This window comes from Hesperophylax consimilis, chromosome 1 (assembly GCF_061612785.1).
Source record: "Hesperophylax consimilis isolate HC1 chromosome 1, BYU_Hcon_1.0, whole genome shotgun sequence".
Classification (NCBI taxonomy): Eukaryota; Metazoa; Arthropoda; class Insecta; order Trichoptera; family Limnephilidae; genus Hesperophylax; species Hesperophylax consimilis.
In genome coordinates, this window is record NC_142836.1 from 2,466,299 (window position 1) to 2,488,092 (window position 21,794).

At 37.3% G+C, this 21,794-nt stretch overlaps 1 protein-coding gene across 1 annotated transcript in view; it reads left to right on the plus strand.

Annotated features, from left to right (window-relative positions):
- LOC149426113 (uncharacterized) overlaps window positions 1-21,431 on the plus strand; it is a 62,139-nt gene extending 40,708 nt beyond the window's left edge. Inside the window, exon 2 of the mRNA XM_089635759.1 lies at window positions 17,682-21,431. Coding sequence (XP_089491885.1) covers window positions 17,682-18,397 — 716 coding nt within the window. The 3' untranslated portion in view covers window positions 18,398-21,431. The remainder of the gene's footprint in view (window positions 1-17,681) is intronic.
- The last annotated feature ends 363 nt before the right edge of the window (window positions 21,432-21,794 follow it).

Sequence of the window (21,794 nt, forward strand, 5' to 3'; positions counted from 1 at the left end):
TGGTCTACAACGTATTTTTTGGAGTCGGTTTCGAGGTATATTTCTTTTAAATTAAGACGGGACAATCCTTAAAATAAGGCTGGAAACTTAACGAAGTAAATGAAGAAACCATGCAAAATAATATGCGACGCGCGGCCTTGGTGTACTGGACAATCCTACCCATGAATTTGTCCTAGCAAATCTCTAAAATAAAGTAGGAACGACATATAAAAAAATATTTCGCGCGGCCCGACGTAATGGACTATCCTACGGTCTAATTTACCCTAGCAGGCCAAAAATTTGATCTTTCCTGATGAATATACTACTAAAATTTCAGATGTTTTTAGAAGGATCCCTCTTGAAGTTACTAATTCATCGTCTAGAATAATAAAATCTCATGCTTTCCACTGATTTTATAGTTAAAAAACGTTTTACGTAATTTTCAAACCGTTTAACATAAAATATTTTTATGGTAAGGTATTGTTTTTATTAATCTTGAATGCAAATAAATAACATCGTCACAACACAATTCGTCGAAATTAATTAAAATGTGAGATTCGAGCAAATCCCCGTTATTAGAGTCGTGTGTCGCCCTTTGAAGATGGAATTGTTCTCTGTGATGTAGATTCATCAGTTTCCCGGTTGTACCTACCACTAGTTTCCGGACACCTTATACACTATGGTAAAAGAAAGCGAATAATAATTAATTGTATAAATATTTCATTTGTATTAAATACCTACATAAACCTGTCCAAACATCTGTGCAATATCGTTGCATATAATGTATATTAGAATGAAATAGTGTTTTTTGCATCACTATATTTTATAAAGTATCGGTTTGTTTTAAACTGGCTGCCCCATGTGGCGTGTATACACTACACACCTGTGAGTGATAAGCAATAAGTGACCTGCGAACCCATTTCACGACCATTGCAGTAAATATCTTCTCTGATATATTTTAAAGGTTCACTTTTTATAAAATATTAAAAGTTTTCTTGACCAAATTTTGTACCTACTTTCTGAACGATAAAATCAAAGTTAATTGGTTTAATCTTTAAGATAAAAAATAACGAAGATAGTTTTAATATTGCTTATTTACTATCAATCGTTCGGAATTCCGGGTGCTATGATCAAATATTTTACGTTTTCGGGTTAAAAAGGTTGTTTATCGCTGCTATACACCCTACTACCTGCAAGCACAGTGCACTGCACAGGCACAGGTAGGTACTACAGGTGTTGCTGCCTCCTGCTCCTGCCTGCCGCCTGCATGGAGAAGGAGAAGGGGAAGGGCGGGTGGGACTGACAGAGACACGGCTGCACCGTTTCGGTCGCAGTACCACCTGTGTCAAGCCATGTGTTTTCTGATTAATTAAAAAGAGTAATTCACCTCCCAATTTCATTGCATAAGGTTTTTAATGTGTTTTTCCAGTTGTTTAAAAAAATAATAATTGATTACATTGCACGTCTTTCTTGGTAGAGTTGTGACCAGAGTTCGTCGACTCAAAACGTGGCGTATAGAAACAAAAAAAAAAGTTTTTGAAATGTAAAATAAATCAAAACAAAATTACATGCAAACATTTATACAACATTATTGACTGAGCGTACTCTCGTTTTGACTCGATCACTTTTTAATTATTATATTTACCATATTTCGTAAATTTTGTGTGCCCGGTAAATCCTGTCAAGATGGTAGTCGTGTTTGATGGTACCTTTTTATTCCGCCAGCTTTCAAGTCGGAGTAATCAACATTTTGAGCAGTCAAATAGGACTTTACCAACAATTTGTACACAGGTAATGTTGCAAAAATTAAATATAAAAATCAAACGATCCTTGATACAACCCCGTTCCATCGCTAATTTCCCTATTTTACAAAAGAGCCTTAGTGCAACTTCGTTCCATCGTTAATTTACCTACTTTATTTTTTTTAAAGCTTTTAAAAATCCTAAAAAATTAGCCCTAAAATTGAACAATAAATGATTAAAATAAATATCAACTCTGCTTTTGCCACTAATCTTCCAATAAATTTAATATCAATACTAAAGGATGATAAAATAGCAACTGTAAAATTAATGATACAATGTGCGGTGTTTTTATCGTGTCCTCTGAGTGCAAAATCTCTCGAAGCTTAAAAAATGTGTTCACATGGTTTTTGTATCTGTTTGTACATAATTAGATAGAGTCTAGGCTAGAGAATCATATGGCACTAAAAAAATTATCAAAAAAATATTATTTTTAATATTAAGTACTAAAACATGTACTAACGAATCAAGTATAGAATCTAATTAATCTAGAAATATAAACACGTAACTTTCCAATAATATTTTTTATGAATGCAATATCCGTCTTTGTTTATTGAGGAATTTCCAGTCGGTGCCTCCAACGCCGTTACCTGCCGCAACAGGTGTTCCGGCGCCACCTGTCCAACCCCCTCCCCCCTGCAGACTTACCTCCGCCCTTCTCCATCTCACCACCGCATTATCTCAAACGCAGGGATGTTACCGCGACTTGTAAAAAATAAAGGGATTAGTCGATGGTGGATATGTTAATTAAAGGTCGGCTGTGCTGAATTGGTGGCGTTAAACGCGGACTTGTTTGTCCTGAAATAAGGACCAGTCATTCAATTCAATATCCATTGAGTTCTCTGATAACATTTTATGATCGGATAAAGTTTTTACGATTATATTATTATTAAGAAAACAGCGATATTTATTTTACTTGCGTTAAAATATGCACACATGCAAAAGGTTTATAAAAAGATAGTTGTTGATTTTGAGCAGTGATGCTAGGATTACAAAAAAATATAAGATTATTTTATCTTAATCGTTATCTGAAAACATCATTTATGTGTATAGTATTCGCATTGAAATCTTTTCATTTCTTCAACCCGTACTGGAAATTATAGGGAAAATAATGGTATAACCTTTCATCGGTAAGTAGGGTTTTACCATAATCAGTAGTCGTCTAAATTGACTTATTGCGCTACTAATTGTAATCGTAGGAATCGTTGCATCACTACTCTTGAGTGTTTTGACTTTAAAACCTTAAAAATAATATACAGCAGCTGCAGTAATCGGATATTGTTAATAAACTTAATTGGCTTAGGAAGAAATCCGATTTTGTTTTCGCACGATTATTTTCTACACAATATCTCGAGGAAACAGGTGTTTATTGTTTTAAAATGTCAGTCCGGTACTACCGTTCTTGAGCACACTGTGACATTGTGTAATGTTACGCAGTGCGTCCTTGACAAGCGTCATAAACTACAAAATAATGAGCTGTGTAATGTTTTTAAAAATAATTGATCTGAGGTATGCCGCGGTGGCGAGCGGGCTATCGGGTGTAGATACGCAGGCAAAGTATAGGTAGTGTTTGTAAGTAGCGCAGAGCACCTGGCACTTCAAACCAATTATCTATCGATTACAGCTTCCGTTCCACGTTAAGCAAGTTGCCGACCGGCCCACTAACCAACGGCGGGCGGGCAAACAGGCGCTTCTCCTCTATCATTAATCTCCAAATACCTCAGATTGAGTGTAAATGCCGAGTCACCCCAGTCACCGGCACCAAGCACCAAGCACAAGCGATCGGACACCTAGCTAAAGGCTTGCCATACGTCCGGGTTTAGCCGTTTAGTTCGGATTTCTCAGTACTTAATTATGGCAATACTCAGACTAACGGCTGTTGGCGTTATAATCTGTGCATTATCTGCAAATGCTCTGATGTCATACTGAATACGTATACGCAACATGAATGCGTGTAGTGTCTAGGCACAAATAACATGCGTTACGGAGTTCTCACGCGGCAGATTCCGTGTGAAACGTGAATGCAGCCTACAGAAGTACTGCAGACTACAGACTGCCCATAAGTGGCGCCTGTCTGGCAACTGGCAACACTGAAGTCTCTGATAGCCGGTAGGAGGTAGGAACTCCTACTACCAGTCAGCTTGCCAGTGTGGCCAGTATTACATGGGAATAAAAGTCCAGACAATGACTGCTGACCCCCGTTCTACACTCGACCTGGAACGAATTTATGATCGAAGTCTCGATCTCTGTTGACCCGCTTGAACCCAATTTATCATTATCGATTAGCGCTATTCTCACATCATCCGGCTGTACATAGAAAATTATATGTATGTATTTCTGTTCACTACAAATTCTACCCCTTTCATCGAATTTTGCAAATACACTCGTAAGGATCCTGCGCAAAAGTATGCTCATTTGTAAAATAATACCTCAGACAGGGATGATTGATGTATAATATAACCACAAACCCGGAAACAATACAGTGAATTTATATTTAATCTGCAATTATCTTATGTTCCAGAATCCCAGGTTTAAAACATTGGGGAATATTTTCCATCTAGTTTAACGGATTAATAAAAATAGATTGTAGTGATTTGTTTTTGGGGTATTATGCCGTGTTGCGCTACCCCCTTCTTTAGCCCAAAAATAGATTGTCCCAAATAACACAATTGCAATCATAGTTATGGCTTATTCCAGCAGCACCTTCCAACACTACAGTGGAGTCGCAGTTTCGCGACATCACCTTGCTCTCATTAAGGCTACAAATCCTTAGCTTTAGTAACACGAGGAAGATCACCTCACTCCCCTTACTTGAATAATCATATCATTATTCTTTATAACGTGTGCAAAACAAAGAATGAAAAGCGTCAGTTAATTTATTTCCAATTATTTATCGATGGTTACCAATTTTTTTTCGCTCTTACTGGATTATTGAAAAATAATTGGTATCTTAAATAGCACTTTAACTAGCGCCAATTAAATAATGTTGTATTTCAGTTTGTTTTTAATAATAATTTATTGACTACGCTACGTAATAATGTACGAATCCTGTCTAATGAACATGCCGCCGCACAGTGGACCGTCTAGAACAAGCCAGCTTGACAAAAATATTTTATTGTTTTTTATAGCACACTAGTGGATCCCCGCAATGCATCGCTATTATGTCTTTCTCGGGTGCCTCCGACTACTATATACCACAGTGTTGCTGTTAAAAAACTACATTACATCTACTTAAATTCGACTCCGTATCCTTATTACGGTGAAGAGATATTGCGTTAAGTATTCCTCGGGCTTCCCCGACTTATTCTATTATTTAAACATTTATTAACACTCCTGGCAATAATAAAAACAAACTTTGAAATTTTAAGCAATATAGGTCGATTACTTTTCGAGTTTTGCGAACACAAACATACGCAGGCTGAATTTTTGAATATTACTAGCTGACGTTTACACGGCGTTGCTGGTGGTTATATTTGGGAGATAAATATACCATCGCAGACTGTTCTGTAGGCCTTTTTAAGATGTCTGACATTGATTGAATTGACAATTCCGTTATACATTATTTTTAACTTTTATTTATTGTCGTAAAATAAAAGTTTAATGAACAATAAAAATGACTTTTATTTTTTTACGAATTATGTTATTTTTATGCATCGAAACATTCAAAATGCTATATCTCAAAACTTGTCAGTTAACTTGGTCTACACCCGAGCAGCCCACATATGAAGTAAGCTGCACGCGCACTACTTTACTTCATTTGTAAAGAAATCCAACTAAAATATTCAATAATTTATTATTATTGCACATACATATAAATTCTACTTTAAAATACTAATACCAATAATAGATTTCCACAATTAACATCTGCACATTATTTGCAAGAACTTAAAAATAAAACAGAGGGAATAGGAACATTTCAAATACTTAAATAAAATAATATTTACAAAGCTCGTTTCAGTAAAATGAAAAAAGTTGTTCAGGGGTGCAGACGGGTGCAAATCGCGGTATATGAATTATAGTAAAAAGTAACGTATTCTTTCATTTGAACACAAAATTCACCTGGGATCTACTAGAATAAGTATAGTAAATATCTATTTTATACATAATTTTTTTAAATTATCAAATAAATGTCACATTTTCTATCATTAAATAATAGTTACATATCCGTTGTTGTAATAATATTCATAATAACATTTCAATCCACAGCACTGCACACATTTAAGTGTCGATTGTCGATTTAAGCACTAAAGTCGAAATAAAAAGCAATCCGAAATTATCTCAACTTTATTGACTTGCTCGTCTCATTACCTCAACTTTAGTGACTCGCTCGTCCCATTACCTCAACTTTAGTGACTCGCTCGTCTCATTACCTCAACTTTAGTGACTCGCTTGTCTCATTACCTCAACTTTATTGACTTGCTCGTCTCATTACCTCAACTTTAGTGACTCGCTCGTCCCATTACCTCAACTTTAGTGACTCGCTCGTCTCATTACCTCAACTTTAGTGACTCGCTTGTCTCATTACCTCAACTTTATTGACTTGCTCGTCTCATTACCTCAACATTAGTGACTCGCTCGTCCCATTACCTCAACTTTGGTGACTCGCTCGTCTCATTACCTCAACTTTAGGGACTCGCTCGTCTCATTACCTCAACTTTGACTCGCCGTTCCTCCTGGACTAATTAATAATAATAATATTTCGATAATCTATATAGCGCCGTTTTCGTGAAAAATCACATCAAAGGCGCTGTAATTATTTAATACTTAGAATTTTTCCATCCAACTATCCCTTAACGTGTTCCGACAATCGATTTGTTAATATCGTGTCTGACTGTCATGACTTCTGTCGAGCTGGCTTGTTCTACACAGTCTTCTGTGCGCCCGCCTTATGTACATATTATATATTTTACATATTATGTATACGTGCAATTTTTATGATTTAGGCAAACAATTATTATGTATGCATACTTAGAATCTGTGTGGGTGTTTAACGCATCTTTCCCACATATTATAAATATGCCAAATGTTTGCCATTACACATTAGTATGTATAATATTGTAAGAACTTTTCATGAACCGCAATATCGCCATTTATTTTATGTCCGTATTGGTATTAATTAGCTCACTATAAAAGGACGAAATCCAAAATGTTTCACAATTTGATTCGTAGTTCAACTTAAATCTTATATTCATCCATTACGCATTAATTGTTTACAAATTATGCGTTGGACTGACGAATAAACGGTCCACTTTATTTTAATAATCTCTAATCTCTAAATACATAGTATCAAAGTCGCCATCGGCGTCTGCCTGTTTGTGCGCTTACTTCTTCTACGCAACGGATTTTGATAGGGTTCTCACTATCATTTAGAGAATTGCATATTATATTCAACGCCGGGCACACGTCAGCTAGTCTATGTATGCACAAATTAATGTTTCTTTGTTTGTGCTACATATAGACTCAAAAACTACTGGACCAATTTAGCTGAAAATTTCAAAGTTTGTTCTTATTATTAGTGTTTAGAGAGTAAAAAAGTCGGGGATGCCCGAAAAAGATATGGCATGATGAAATGTATCAAATACTTGATTGATACGTAATGAACGAAGAAAGGGTGTATGGAGAATGGTAGAAGAAGGGGCCGCCCGTAATTTAAAAAAAATTCTTTACAATAATGTTATTTCCACATTAAAATTCACCTAGTTTTCCGGTACAATAGAATTTGAAACCTCAAAGCCTTGCTCCAAATCAATCACAAACCCGAGCAACACCGGGTACAGCTAGTAAAAGCTAATAAAAATTTAAAAAACACGGCAAAATAATTTCCAGGTCATTGTCGAATATCTGGCATATTTATCCATTATCTGGCATATTCCCCTGTGTTTGATGGCATCTTTGCTAACGACGCATTCAAACGTAGTTCCTTAAAAAATATATTTCATTGCATTAAATATATTGAATATGTCGTATACAAAAAGCTGGCGCCTCCGTTAGTTCCGTCGCGCCATACGACATACTTACTTCCAATCAGGTCTGGGTCGTCTTCGAACTATCAGGTAACGCCCCGCGACACCAATCTTAACACAAATCATACAACCCCTGCCAACCACGAAGGAAATGGTAAATCCTTTTTATAATATACCTTGGATTTGTTGGATGATTGGGTGGTTGCTGATCTTGTCGGGACAGTAATCCAGCGAGGATTCGATCACGTTCAATAGAAAACACCATAAAAACAGCAGCCAACGGATGCTCACGACGGCGAAGTTTTTCCGCCTCTGTCGACTGTCGATTGTCGAGTCCCTCTGAAGTAGAACTCTGAAACAGACTAGCCTTTCGTTATATAATGCAATCTGGAATTCCTCTGGAGTATTGCGACCATCGTTACGGATCACCATCAACTTCTTGTGGACATTTCATTTAACAGAAAGGTACTCTGCAGGGCCGCTCTCTTAATTGGTTCAAATGAAACATACGCACCAGGTGCAATAGGAAATCAACTAAACAAATCGTAGAAACATACATTATTGAAACATTAGAATTTCTGTAAATTTCGTAATTCTCGTACGAGTTATGCCAATTTTAAATACTGGGTATTTCATGTTATGATTGTTGTATGTATAGATGCGCCATTTTGGTTCATGTTCTCATTCACCACTGTAGAAGAAACAAAAATGTGTTTAATTCGTAGACTCCCGGACAACCAAATTTGTATTTGATGATTTCGTGTCGTTTCAGTTAGGTACAGTGAAATATTATTGTATTCACGGCCAGTCCTTAGTTCAGTGATACATCATTTTAAGGTGATTCCAAGGAAGTTATGCTTTATCTACTGCTTAGTTTCTTATACCCTTAATGAGGGAATACAAGAAGGCGCTGCAAAAAAGTGCAATTCCTTTTGCACGGTGGTGTCATCTCTCACCCTGCATGCTTGAAGCCCCTAAATCCTTCTGGATGTAAGGAGAGAGGCTCCTCCGATTAGCTCTCACTCCAGAAGATAGGTGGAAACTTCAGTGGCAGTCAGTGAATGTCCATCTCGTGTATGATCCCACTGAGAGACAGCCTGGTTTCTCACTGCCTCGTAAACTCTGCTCCGCCATCAATATTATAAGGTCCTCCCACAGCCGCTGTGCCCGCATGATGCACAGGTGAGGCCTTAAAGAGTGGGCGATGTGTGGTGGCCCTGTATTGCCCGCTGTATTCATTCTCCGGCGGGATTCCTGAGGCCCTAGACTGGCTCACTGACCTCGATGTTCCCCTCGGATCCCCCGCTATACGAAATAAGAAGTATCTTATTCTTATGTATCAGTTCCTATCCAGTCTTTCCTATTGTTAGGGTGTGAAAATGAAAGTTTTGTGAAAGCTCTCGGCGAAGAAGAACATTCCCCGGGCACAAAATGTCAAAGGTCCGTCCCTGGACCCGGTTACGTTTATTGAATCGATGGACGCATGATTGTTTGTAGTCTCGACTAAACTCCGAGCCCGAGACTCTCAGTTTGGTTTCCATAATGATGTATCCAAGCGCAATAAGTCAAACTACCTATTTATCATTAAAACAGAAGGTCTGAACTGTGCGCTTTCACGTTTTTATTCCGCCGAGTCAAGTCAGCCGAGGCACGCGTTAACTATTTCGGATGATGTTCTCGATATATTTTATTACCTGGAATCCACAGCACCTGCTGATGTTAATAGTTTTCGTGTGTTATAAATCATTAGAATATTTATTAGCATAGTTGGTTGTTGGTTGGCTCGGCGTCTTAATTACCCGATGTCGGAATTAAATGCCAGTTAACTGTTTTAGCTTCTGTGGATACACCTGTTACATTGTAGTTGATGACTTTTAGTATTGTGTATTCATTCTTTTATATAGATAATTATGTATTGCAGTATCGTGTTACTTTTTAGATTTGGACGAACTTATTACTTGAACCTTATTTTGGTTCCTTCCAGCTTTTCTAATCTTGGTTGTTTTGACTGTCGTTCATCTTAGAATAGAAGAAAACTGCAAATGCCTTCCGCATAAATTTGAATGGAAACAAATGTGTCACTGACTTGTACCTTTCGGTTCTAGACCATTACGCACGCGGTCTGTCTCTCTTACACTTGCCTGAAATTGTACGTCGCCATCCCATTTGAATTTCGTTCTCATGGTGAAACACAGTTTTGTATGGAAGTATATGCCAAAATAGGGATTATATTTGAATCACGAAACATGCTCAAAAGGCAATTCTTGTGTTATTCTACCTATACCATAATATGATCTTAGTCGAATTGTCACAGCGAAGAATTTTTTATTTTATTTTATTATTTTTTTAATCATCATTGAAAAGTTACCCAATACATACAAAACGAGACTCGAAGCTCTATTTCATGTAGTAGCTTCTTGTACTAATTGTATATACAATTGTTGTTAACGGACATTGTTTCGTGTAGGGAATGAAACTTGTTGTGTTGATATATGTATTTAATTAACTATTTCTAAAAAGGGAATACAAATGCAGCTTAACAACTAATATTTATGTTTGTTTAAATAAATAAATAAATCATTCCATCGATGTAGTTTATTAGTTTGGAATTAAGGATCACTGGTGTATATTATTTTAGACCTAAAATGACATTCTAAGTGACTACAAGAAGATTCATTATAAATCGACGATAAAATTAAACATTGACACCGATTTGAGATAATATCGCTACTAGCATTAGTAAATTGTAGAGTTATCAATGACATGCGTGTCTGGTTCTGTCTGTGGCATTCGTACAAATATGTTTCTACGAGATTATCACACATTTTTGTTAAGTCCAAGGTATTTCACATAAATAGTTGGTCGACTTATTTTGTTTTTCTTCATAATGTTATTTTCTCACACCTACAGTGTTTCTGCTTGCCATTCATTTTCTCGTCTCGGGTGTAGAACGTGGTCTAAAGACTGAAGTACAATATATTTAGCCGTAGACAAGAGACAAGATGAGTGTGCAGGCGATATATTATTATTTAAGCTGTGCTGCGGTGTGGCATTCCACAAATAAACCCGCCTCGACTAAACAGAAGGCAGAAGACAGAGAAGAGGTGGATAAGAGAAAAAGTGAGTATTGAGGAGGGAGGTGGATGTTGGTATGGCCCAGCTGTCAGCTGTCCACACGGAAGACACTCTGCGAGCGACATGTCCTCGAGTGATTGACGTTGGTATTACATATTGTTATGTTAGCAGAGTCTGTGTTTATTTCACACTTGGAATTATTCATCTCGGCACCGTCCTCCGCTCAACTCCTAACTCCTGAGCCAGCCTTGTTTCTTGTTTCATTCCAATAATAATACATATTAAGATATCTGCAGTCAGTGGTGTGGCGTGTAGCGTCGGCTCAACCCGCTGCTCCGGGTTTGGGATTTACTAAGCTTATGGGCTGAGCCGAGAAAAGCCAACACCATTACCTGCTTCATGTTCATGCTTCAACGTAAATATGACAGAGCTTCTTCCGTACCTATTTAATAATAACGTGAAATGATAACTTCAAACTTTAGCAAAATAACTTTAAATGAACATGTGTTATAATATACAAATAACACTTATATTTCGTATACATTGAAAAGGGTAGGTATTGTTATTCTCACAGCCTTTATCACAATTCCCACAAAAATCTCGAAGGTTTCAGAATTCGAAGAAAACCAAATTATTGTATTTTCTCCGCCCAGACGTTCTGCGGCACTGGGCGTGAAGAATCCACTTGCTTTTTCAGGTGTTAGAAAAGTTCAATATTAGCTGGTGGTGACTCACTGTTCTGTTTGCAGTTTACAGTTCCTCTCATTATCTTCCTCGCAACTAATTGTCAATTCTCGCCCTCAGAACGCTTTGTAAACTGGTAGTGATAACCAAACCAATATTATATTCCAGACGTTACAATACGTCAATTAAAATTTACATATTTTAAATTAATACATATTTAGAATCCGAACATTTCGGAATCAAATTCCGATTACTGCGACTACAAAATCAAACCATATCATTAAAATTTACTATGTATGTATTTAAATATGGTGTCCCAGCTTTGTTACATGAATTAAATTATTTTACACATATATTTTTTAATTTTTTTCCATTTTTTTTAATAAGAATAAATTTTACACATTTGCGTAGTAAAAATAACATTCATATTATATTAAAAAAAACGATAATTTAGGGTACCCACCAAGGAACTGCCTGTGCGTGGGTAGTATAAAAAAATCTTAGTTTCAATAATATATAAAAATTCAGCCTGCGTATGTTTGTGCTCGCAAAACTTGAAAAATAGTCCAACGATATCGCTGAAAATTTCAAAGTTTGTTCTTATTAGTGCTAGGAGTATTTTTCATTATATTTGGTGTTCTTATTAGTGCTAGGAGAAGGTAGTTTGAATGGTAAAAGAAGTTGGGGACGCCCAAGGATTGCTATGTAACGCAATATCTATGCACCCGAACAAGATACGGAGTCGAATTAAAATCGATGTAATAAATTTTTTTAACAGTTACATTATGGTATACAGTAGTGAATGGTGGAGGAAGTCGAAGACGCCCGAGAAAGATATTAGCAATACCCAGACATTGCGGGTCCACCAGTTACTAATAAAATAAGAATAGAAATAAACTTTTTAAACAAAATAAGTGTTAATTAGTAATGTTAATTTTAAAGTTTTGGAAATGTTGTAGTGAACAGTGAAACATGAAGGTTTGCAAATAATTTATATGAATAGTGTTTCATTAGATATATCTCTGTCTTCGTGAATGGGCCTCCATCTTGCACTTGTAAGTTATTATACACATCTGATCCATACGTACACCATAAAAGGTAAACATATTTTTGCAATGTATAATAATAATAAAATAATTATATTAGTATTGTACTGGAAGTGAGGTGCGGCCCTGCCCCAGTGGCGCCACACCCCCCGCTCCCCTCTCCGTCCCCTCTCGTCTTAACCCTTCGCACGCCGCGGCCATAAACAGCCATAAAGGTCGCCGCACACACTTCATCTTATCAATTAATTAATAGAATTACTTAGAACACGTTTATGGTCAAATACCAGTGTTAAAATACCTCTTTATTTACATTGTGACCACGTCGATTTTTATGTCATTTAATAATGAATTGTGTCAACTTAACCTGTTTTATGAATAATTAAAAAAATAAGATTTAAATAAATACTGTCAGACATTTTTTGTTTTTTTTTTTTTTATATGTTTGCATCGAATTTGCAGCAGTTTTTTTTTATATTTGCATAGAATTTGCAGAAGTTTTATTCAGTTTTTTTTAATATTTGGATCAAATTTGCAGCAGTTTTTTGTTGTTGTTGTTTTTTTATTTTTTTAAATTGGCATCAAATTAGAAAATTACGATAATGATTATGTTTTATGTTTTAAATGTTAATGAACTCAGTTATGAGCAGATTCTTGACTTACCCATTTAAAAATGAAACATTGTTTCATATTGCTTTACTCATGATTTGTTAGGTTGTTTTCTATGTTTCTCCAAAGCCTTACAAAATTGGGCCCGAGACGTAAATAATAACTTTCCGAGACGTTGGCCGTATTTTTGCAGATAGAAGAATATGGATATACTACACAAGTGGGTTATTTTCTATCGTTGATAAAAATAATAAAAAGGGATTTATTGATTAAATTTTTATAACAGTTTCCCGCATTCTCACAATTTCAATAACCACTCGAGCGATTGGTGTCATGTATATACATTTACCATATTATTTCAATGATATTAATATATAAACATATGAAACTGCTTCTTACTGCGGTTGAAACCAATGAATTCACCTACTGTTTATCTAATTTCACTGTTTATCTAATATGTTTAGTTCTTTAAATTTGGCATATTGTGACAAGCGATCGCTCAAAACGTTTTGGCAAACTTGGGATAATATGCCAACAATCGCTCGAGAGGTTAAGTACAGATTTATTTAGACTTGGTTCCATAGTCTGTTGGAATTTGGAATGTGTTTTTACAGCGGCGTCCCCCGTCAAAAATATCAGAGGCTTTTCTATTTCAATGCGTAACGTGGAAGGAAAGGAGAAATAAGGATGATTTAGTAGTTGTCCTGGTAGGTACAGAGTTGGCAGCGCCATCTGGGCGGGACAAGGAGACCACCGTCTCTGGAACTATAGGAAACACTAATAAAATTACATTATACAAAAAAAAATTCTAGGCAAAAAGAGGTAGCTTGGTAGGATCCGTGTAGAAATAATACTAATAATTAAAGACCTTGAATAGGGAGAAAACCCCAAATGTCACAAATGGATTATTTTTCAGGCCGAACATTTCAACTGAATACTTACCTACCTACTGGTTCTACTGATTTAAAAAAATGTTTTTGAAATAATACATAAATCATAGATTCACCTTTTATGAAATTCATAGGTTTTGCAAATATATAATTAAAATGTATACAGTCAACGTGACTTTTGCTGTTTTTCTTCAAAATATGGAGAATTTGCTATAAAAGGAGCAATAAAAGCAACAATAATTTACAAACGTATAGCGCCACGCAACGGTAAAAAAGCGAACTAATAGACATTTGCGCCATTTTGCATTTTTCAAACAAAACTCAGGAATTCAGGTCTAAATTAAAAACTTACCTTTTTAAGCTGTCGTATCCTTAAATTAAATATACCAATCCTAAGAGAAAGTCCAGTTATATTCAATTTTTCAATTAAGTCCTAAATCCTGTATCTAAATTTCGCCAATAAACAATTAGATAATGTTAATTAAGTGTTAATCTCAAGTGACCTATCAGGTAAGTATTGAACTGTATATTTTCTCCATAAATAGTTAAGTAATAACATAGACCACTGTACAAATGTATTATCAGTTTGTACAGCGCCCTTGAGGTGTTTTTGCACAAAAACGGCGCTATACAAGTTATCCAAGTATTATTATTATTATTATTAAAACGTTGTTGTCAATAATTATTGTTGTTTTTAGAAAATTTGCATATTTTCAACAGTTAATTTGAAGGACATACATTTTTTTAGATATATTTAGCAAGAACCGTTGCAAAGACCCGTAGACAAACAACCAAAAAAAAAAATTTTTAACCGTGAACCGTTGAGGTTTTCCCCCTGAGGTCTTCAATTATTTAGATAGTTCGTCTTTCTATAATCCAAATAAATGAATGAAGCAATAACAGCTGTGATTCGCTAAAATATAGCATGTATTTTCAATGATATTGACGATAACAAAGTGATCAAGGAAGCCAGGGGATTCAGACATCAAAGAGTGTAACTAGAAGATGTGATGTGAGTGAGTAGCGAGTGCGGCAGTGAACACGAGCAGTCCCGCATTCCTCCCCCAGAGGCGGCAGGGTGACCCCACCCCAGCCCACCCCAGCCCACCCCAGCCCAGCCGCGCCACACTCAGCGCCAGGGACCGGCGCGCCGTGTCTCGCGCGGCACCTTTGCCCATCACCTAAAAATATTCTCACCGTCCGGACCACACCAGCCCGCTACCCACCAACGCATCACTCGAGAGATCCCTTCAAACGCTCAATCCCAAATAGAGAACCATCGAACTCTTTGATCCTTTTGACTTCACCGATTCATTTTCACTTTATCAATCGTGCGGTCCACGCACACGTGTATAATATAAAGTCTTGAATCGTGATCAGACGCACCACTACAGGTGCGCGTCCGTCCCAAATGCATAACTGTCAAGATACTCTGGATGTTATTTTTTTATTATTTTCTCTTGCCGATCGTCGGGATAACAGGTAAGAAGGTGTTATTAAATTTAGGAATTCGACTTCGTTAGCGCTCACCTGTGGCGGCTGCAGGGCTATAGGATGTCTATAGGATGTCTATAGGATGGCTGTAGGACGGCTATGCAGCACAGGCGGCGAGCCATCTCACATAATCTGTACCCTATCCTGTTGTCAGTTGTACTATGTACACGGGTTCACCTTGCTCAGTTCTCATACTTGTCTTCGAATAAAACAGATATACCTACGCATTACAGCCGTTACAGGTGCCGACACTTTTAACGGACTGTTTTTTATTAATTAATTTAAAATTTATGTAATTGAACGTATAATGTTATGGATTAATTGTGTACTCGCGGTTCCTCCGAAATATGCTGCAGGTGTTTTTTTATTCATGGATTCTCATTTTTAATGCAATGGACAAAAATTAGCCGGTCGGACTAAACATGGAAGGAAAATGACGCGTTCTTAATTAATTTCGGGAGGCAACCAATGGATTCATGATTATTGGTTTGAGGTTGAGTATTATTAGGTATTTTGCAACGAATTAATAAGTATGTAGGTATAACTCAGGAATACTAAAACAGAAGAGATTTAAAGAACATGTATCATCCAGCAAATATTCCCTAAATAGTTCATGTATTATCCATTCAAATACACGGTGTATTTAAAAAATTGTATAGCGATAAAAAAATATGGGTTACATTAATTTAAACATATATATTTTTTACAAACTATTATATTTAAGATTGGTCATTTATACCTTATCAGAAGAGATCTTTTGTGCCTGATAAGGGAGCCAAAAAAATTGCTTTCGTGATCATTCTTTGTGAAACTTTAACCGAGTGATTGAGTAATTAATAAAATAATAAAGATCCTAGTAAAGCTTAACAAGCGATACCTAAGCACTAAGCAGACATTATTCACATGATAAATGATACCCCGGTCGATAGAAGATCGAATTGTTTTGCACGCAATTCATTGTCTCGGTTCAGCCCAATTTGCAGCGAGCAAAAACCGGTTCTTTTTAGATACCCTTTTACGTATGCCATTATTGAATAAATGCATTTTTTAATCTCCCGCATCTGCTCGCCGAAAGTTACGTGGGAAAGAAGCAATCAACCGGTCATTTTTTTAATTGCCGTCTTTTAGATCAAGTCTCGTAACTCTCGAGCCAACAAGTCACAGGTCCATGTCACCGCGGCTCTGTAGAAAACGACATGGATTATTGTGTACAGTCGTTAATTCCGAGCCGGGGGCATTTCTGTTTACGGGCATTGGGTAGATTGTGCTGTGGTACTATAACTAGGTAGTCGGCGCTTCGCCTCCCTCGACATGAATGCAGACACTGATGAAATACGCTTTGTAAAGAAGATCGTCTGATGTGTAACCGGTTAGCGCGGGGCCCTGGCGCCGCCGCGGACATCTGGACACTGTTGGCATTCTGCCATATCGCCATTCTGCCCTGCTTCTGTTCTGTTCCCGTTGGTCTGCATCTGCTCACTGCTGCTTGCGTAATCTTTCGACTATCTGTTTACTACTCTGGTCGTCACCAGTGGCGGTTCTCGCATTGGGAGTTCAATCGCAGCAATCGGACTTCAAAAAGGGAGAACAAAACATGGTGTTAACATCAGATCTCATAGGTGTAGCCCACTCGGGCAGCTAGTAGATTCTGATTCTGTCGATTCTTCCAAGGTTTGCAGGTTTACAGCCTGGCGCCACTAGCATGTTTTTATCCTGAAGATTTATGGTGGAAGGTCCCATAGGTACTGATATTCATAACGCACCTATGGGATTTGGGATTCATTTCGGAATCGCTTTTGTGCAGTACGAGTTGATACGGGTGGACTAGGTGGTTAGGACGGGTGGATTTTTAGCACGTATTTTTAAATAATTTTTACGTACAATATATACATTAGATATTAAAACATTGGTTGACAATGTGGGCCTCATTGGGTACTTTACGCGTTCTGAGGCCCCCATTCCAAAATTTAATAGTATTTATTAAAAGGATAGTATGAAATGAAATAATAAATAGCGAGTTTACTGTATAAACGCACTTTAGAGAAAACCGCCACTGTACGTCACATGCCCAATGCCAGGGCCCACCTACACTCAACCTTCGTAATACGTAACATATAACTCACCTATTCTGTTTAATTGTTACAGACTTGACGTCGCCCAACACGGCCGAGAAGGACGCCGGCTTCTGCTCCGGAGGGGAGGACGATGACTCCGAGGAGAGCAACCGCTCCAACTCGGATGACTCCGGCCTCAAGATGGGCCACCCGCCCGCCCCCAAGAACAAGAGGAAGTGCGCCGAGCCGTTGCGTTTGCTGCGGCCTGAACCCCTCTGTCAACCGCCCAAGAAGCGCGGGCGCTACCCGCCTCCGGGCGAGGAGTGGGAGGAGCGCGTGCCGCCACACCCCGCCGTGCTGGCGCGCCCGCCCGGCGGCTTCTTCAGCGTGGAGGCTCTGCTGGGCCGCCCAGAGCCCGCCCTGCCGCCTCCGCCCCCGCCTCCGCCACCCCCGCCACCCCCGCCCCCGCCGCGAGAACAACGCAATTACAAGAATATGACCCGCGAGCGCCGCATCGAGGCCAACGCGCGCGAGAGGACGCGCGTGCACACCATCAGCGCCGCCTTCGACACCCTGCGCTCGTCCATCCCCGCCTACTCGCACAACCAGAAGCTGTCCAAGCTCTCCGTGCTGAGGATAGCCTGCTCCTACATCATGGCTCTGTCCAAGGTGGCTGCGGGGGAAGGCGAAGGGGAAGAGGGACAGCAGGAGACTGATGACGATGGACCCTCCCTGGCCGAGTGCATCGAAAGTGTTTCTAAAACTATACAAACCGAAGGAAAACTTCGGAAGAGAAGAGACGATTAAGAATAATTAGTATAATGTACTCTTGTTCCTCGCGGAAACGCGTACTAATAGTGTTCGGTGAAAAGGTGTGAAAGAACCTTCCTTCAATCTTTCCAGGAATCTCAATAGTTGTAAGAAGTTCACACCCCACATAACTACAGAGAGAGTTGATAATGATTGTAACGAACACCGACGTGCTAACAGGTGACATGGAGGTCCTAAGTCACTATAGTAAACAAACCCCATTCAGAAGGGAGTAAAATGGTTAGCGCCTAATCTTTAAGAGCGTGGGAAATGACACTCGGCTATTCTCATTATCCTTTGGCCCTTTTTGGTCCTGGAAGTGCGGAAGATGATCAAATTCCATATTAGTTTCCTTTCAAATGCATATAATTTTAAACTATAGAGAGTTTAAAAGCCTCCTAGGAAAAACACATTGGCAAAATCACCGAAGTACCGATTCCATACAAAATCAAATTTGCATCGCTCTTAAATACTTCTATTCTGAATGAGGCTTCACCAGTATATAGCTTTAGTTATAAAATGTAATAAATATTTTTAATGCAAACGTACATACGCATATGTCACAAACAAAATATTTACACATTACCTACCTGTAACCATAGAGTTATACAATAATTAGAGGCGCTTTTGCGTACCTACATAATGTCTCGTCGAAATGAGTTCCACTATAGCCCGATATATCAGTTACTCTTTATCCTCGCTTGGTTCTTATGTCGAGCTTAGCACGCAATCCGTAGGTATATAATCCTAATCATAAATATCTCCAATATTAAAAGTTTTGCCTTTGATTTGAATAGAGGAACGTGTTTCTTTTTTATTTGCAATATCAAACTACTGCCATCGCGATGTTTCAAAATGTCAACGACCGCAGTTTATTTTTACACTGGTAATTTACGAGTTGATTTTTGATAAAGTTCCCCACTTATGGAACTATATGCGAGGATACTAATTGTAAATAGTATTTGGTTTGCTACAGTCTATGCTATTCCTGCTAACCGTTGAGTTTAAAACAATCTGTTCTCACACTGAAACTTTTAAAATCGTATTATTAACCTTCTATCTGGAGAGTACCAGACTATTTTTCATTGAATGTCATCCTTTATAAATTATTTCATCGACGTTCATCATTGCTCGATGAATTATCGAAGTACATACTAATAAAATCAATCATTCAATTTACGTAAATTTCAGCCAGACGAATGTATGTAATTATTTACATAAACGTCAAATTTTCACTACCTATCGCTGTAGGTAGCGTCTAAAAAAGTAACTAATTCCAAGCCAAGGATGTGGCCGAATTAACCTACTTAAAATTGAGCGAGGATTTACGCCCTCAGCTAGTATAAAGAGCAACAGATATACCGGGCCTATGAGCACGCGAGTAGCAGTGCGCGAGTAACGGGTTCGGCAGTTTCCGTTGTTTGTCGCTAGAGCGTTGGGGTTATGTACTCACCCTCAACTAAGTGGAACCAATGTTTTTGTTTCGTGTCTCATCTAAATGAACCTAATCCATCAAAGCCAATATTATAACTTATAAGGTAAGTGATTTTTCGAGCCTTTTTGAGAATGACATTACGTTATTGTTCACTTCGTCCGCCCATATTTACGGGTAATATTTAAATATTATTAAGGAGCTTTTACGAAACTATACTAAGACGGGGTTGTTTCATAGAATGTTAACAACTGATCAAATTTCAAAATTAATTTTCAAGTTCTGCTACTATTTCATGTGAAAAAGCTAGCTGTAAAAAGCCAGTCATGATATAATGACAGAACTTAAACAGAACTTGAAAATTAAATTTGGTGAATTGTTCAAATTCTGTGAAATTACTTATCCATACTAAGCTATTGCAACGAATTACGAATCTATGAGCCTTATTTTAATTAGAAATGTTTGAATTGAATCAAACATACCTGTTTATGAACCATAGCAATAATAAATATTTATGTAGTATGGAACTAGCATCATGTAACCGAATATATAACTTATTAATTGTCCTGTGAAAAAAAATGCATCTCCATAGATATATTATTATGGTTAGCCGATATTCGGAATTTCTTTCGATTAGCAAAATAATTAGATATACGATTTCTTCTTAAAATCTCGTAGGATTTTCAATTACATCACATCTCACCTTTATAATACAAACCAATATTATAGGCGTTTACAAGGGATTCTATAAAATATATGTATACATTCTCGTTGCATCACTAATTTTAAATAATGCAAAAGACAAAAATCTCGCTTAGATTAGAGTGTGTGCCAAAATTGTTAAAACTTATGATTTGTAATAATAATAATTAATTAAATTAAATTGTTGATTTTAAGTATCAACTGAAAAGGGGGATACTAAAAATACGTATGTACGAAATCTACCGTTCAAAAAAATTAAACTGGGTGTCATTATTTATGGCATGACTGACTATATTAAACAGGATGCCATGCCTTATGACTAAATTAAACTGGGTGTCATGACTTATGACATGATGAAATTAAACCCCATGTCATCACTTATGACATGACTAAATTACACTGGGTATCATGAATTATAACTTGACTAAATGTTCTAAGCGTGTTATTGAGGTGCTAAATTTAAAGTTAATATGAAAAATGCACTATTATTTTGAGATATAAGAATAATCACTAATGATTATTATATTTCACAAGTCAATAACAACATCTAGAGCTATTTCTAGGTATCGTAATTTTCTACTACAGTTTGTACAAATGAGACAATGATAATTATTATTATAACTATATAATCCAACTATTGTGTTATTTACAATAATTAATAATAAGCATAAGCAGTGAGCTTTATACAGGGTTTTCCAATAAGAGGTGTTATTTTGATCGTAATCGTAAAAGATCAATGGTTTCGTTGCTCGTGTGGCACGTAGCGCCGATTTGTTGAAATTAAACGTTGTCCAGATCAGTACCATCCAATTCCGGCCATAAAAAATCATTAATCATCTCTCGATAGCGCAATCCATTCACCGTAACTGTTGCTGCAGCCTCATTTTCGAAAAAGTAAGGTCCAATGACTCCGCCGGACCATAAACCTCACCAAACAGTCACACGTTGAGGATAGAGAGGCTTTTCAACAATAACTCTTGGGTTTTCCGAGCCCCAGATGCGACAATTTTGCTTGTTGACGAAGCTTCCGAGGTGGAAATGGGCCTCATCACTCAAGATGATTTGCATTTGATTCACTCAAGTGAATTTTAATAATTTCAATGCGTTTTTGAAGCGTGTTTCGTTCCAATTTTATTAATGGCGTAGTTTCTACTTGTCAAATGTCAAAAAATGACAGGTTCAAAAGTAACATCTACCGAAATAGCGGGCTATTCAAAATAACACCTCTTATTGGAAAACCCTGTATAATTATAAATCACG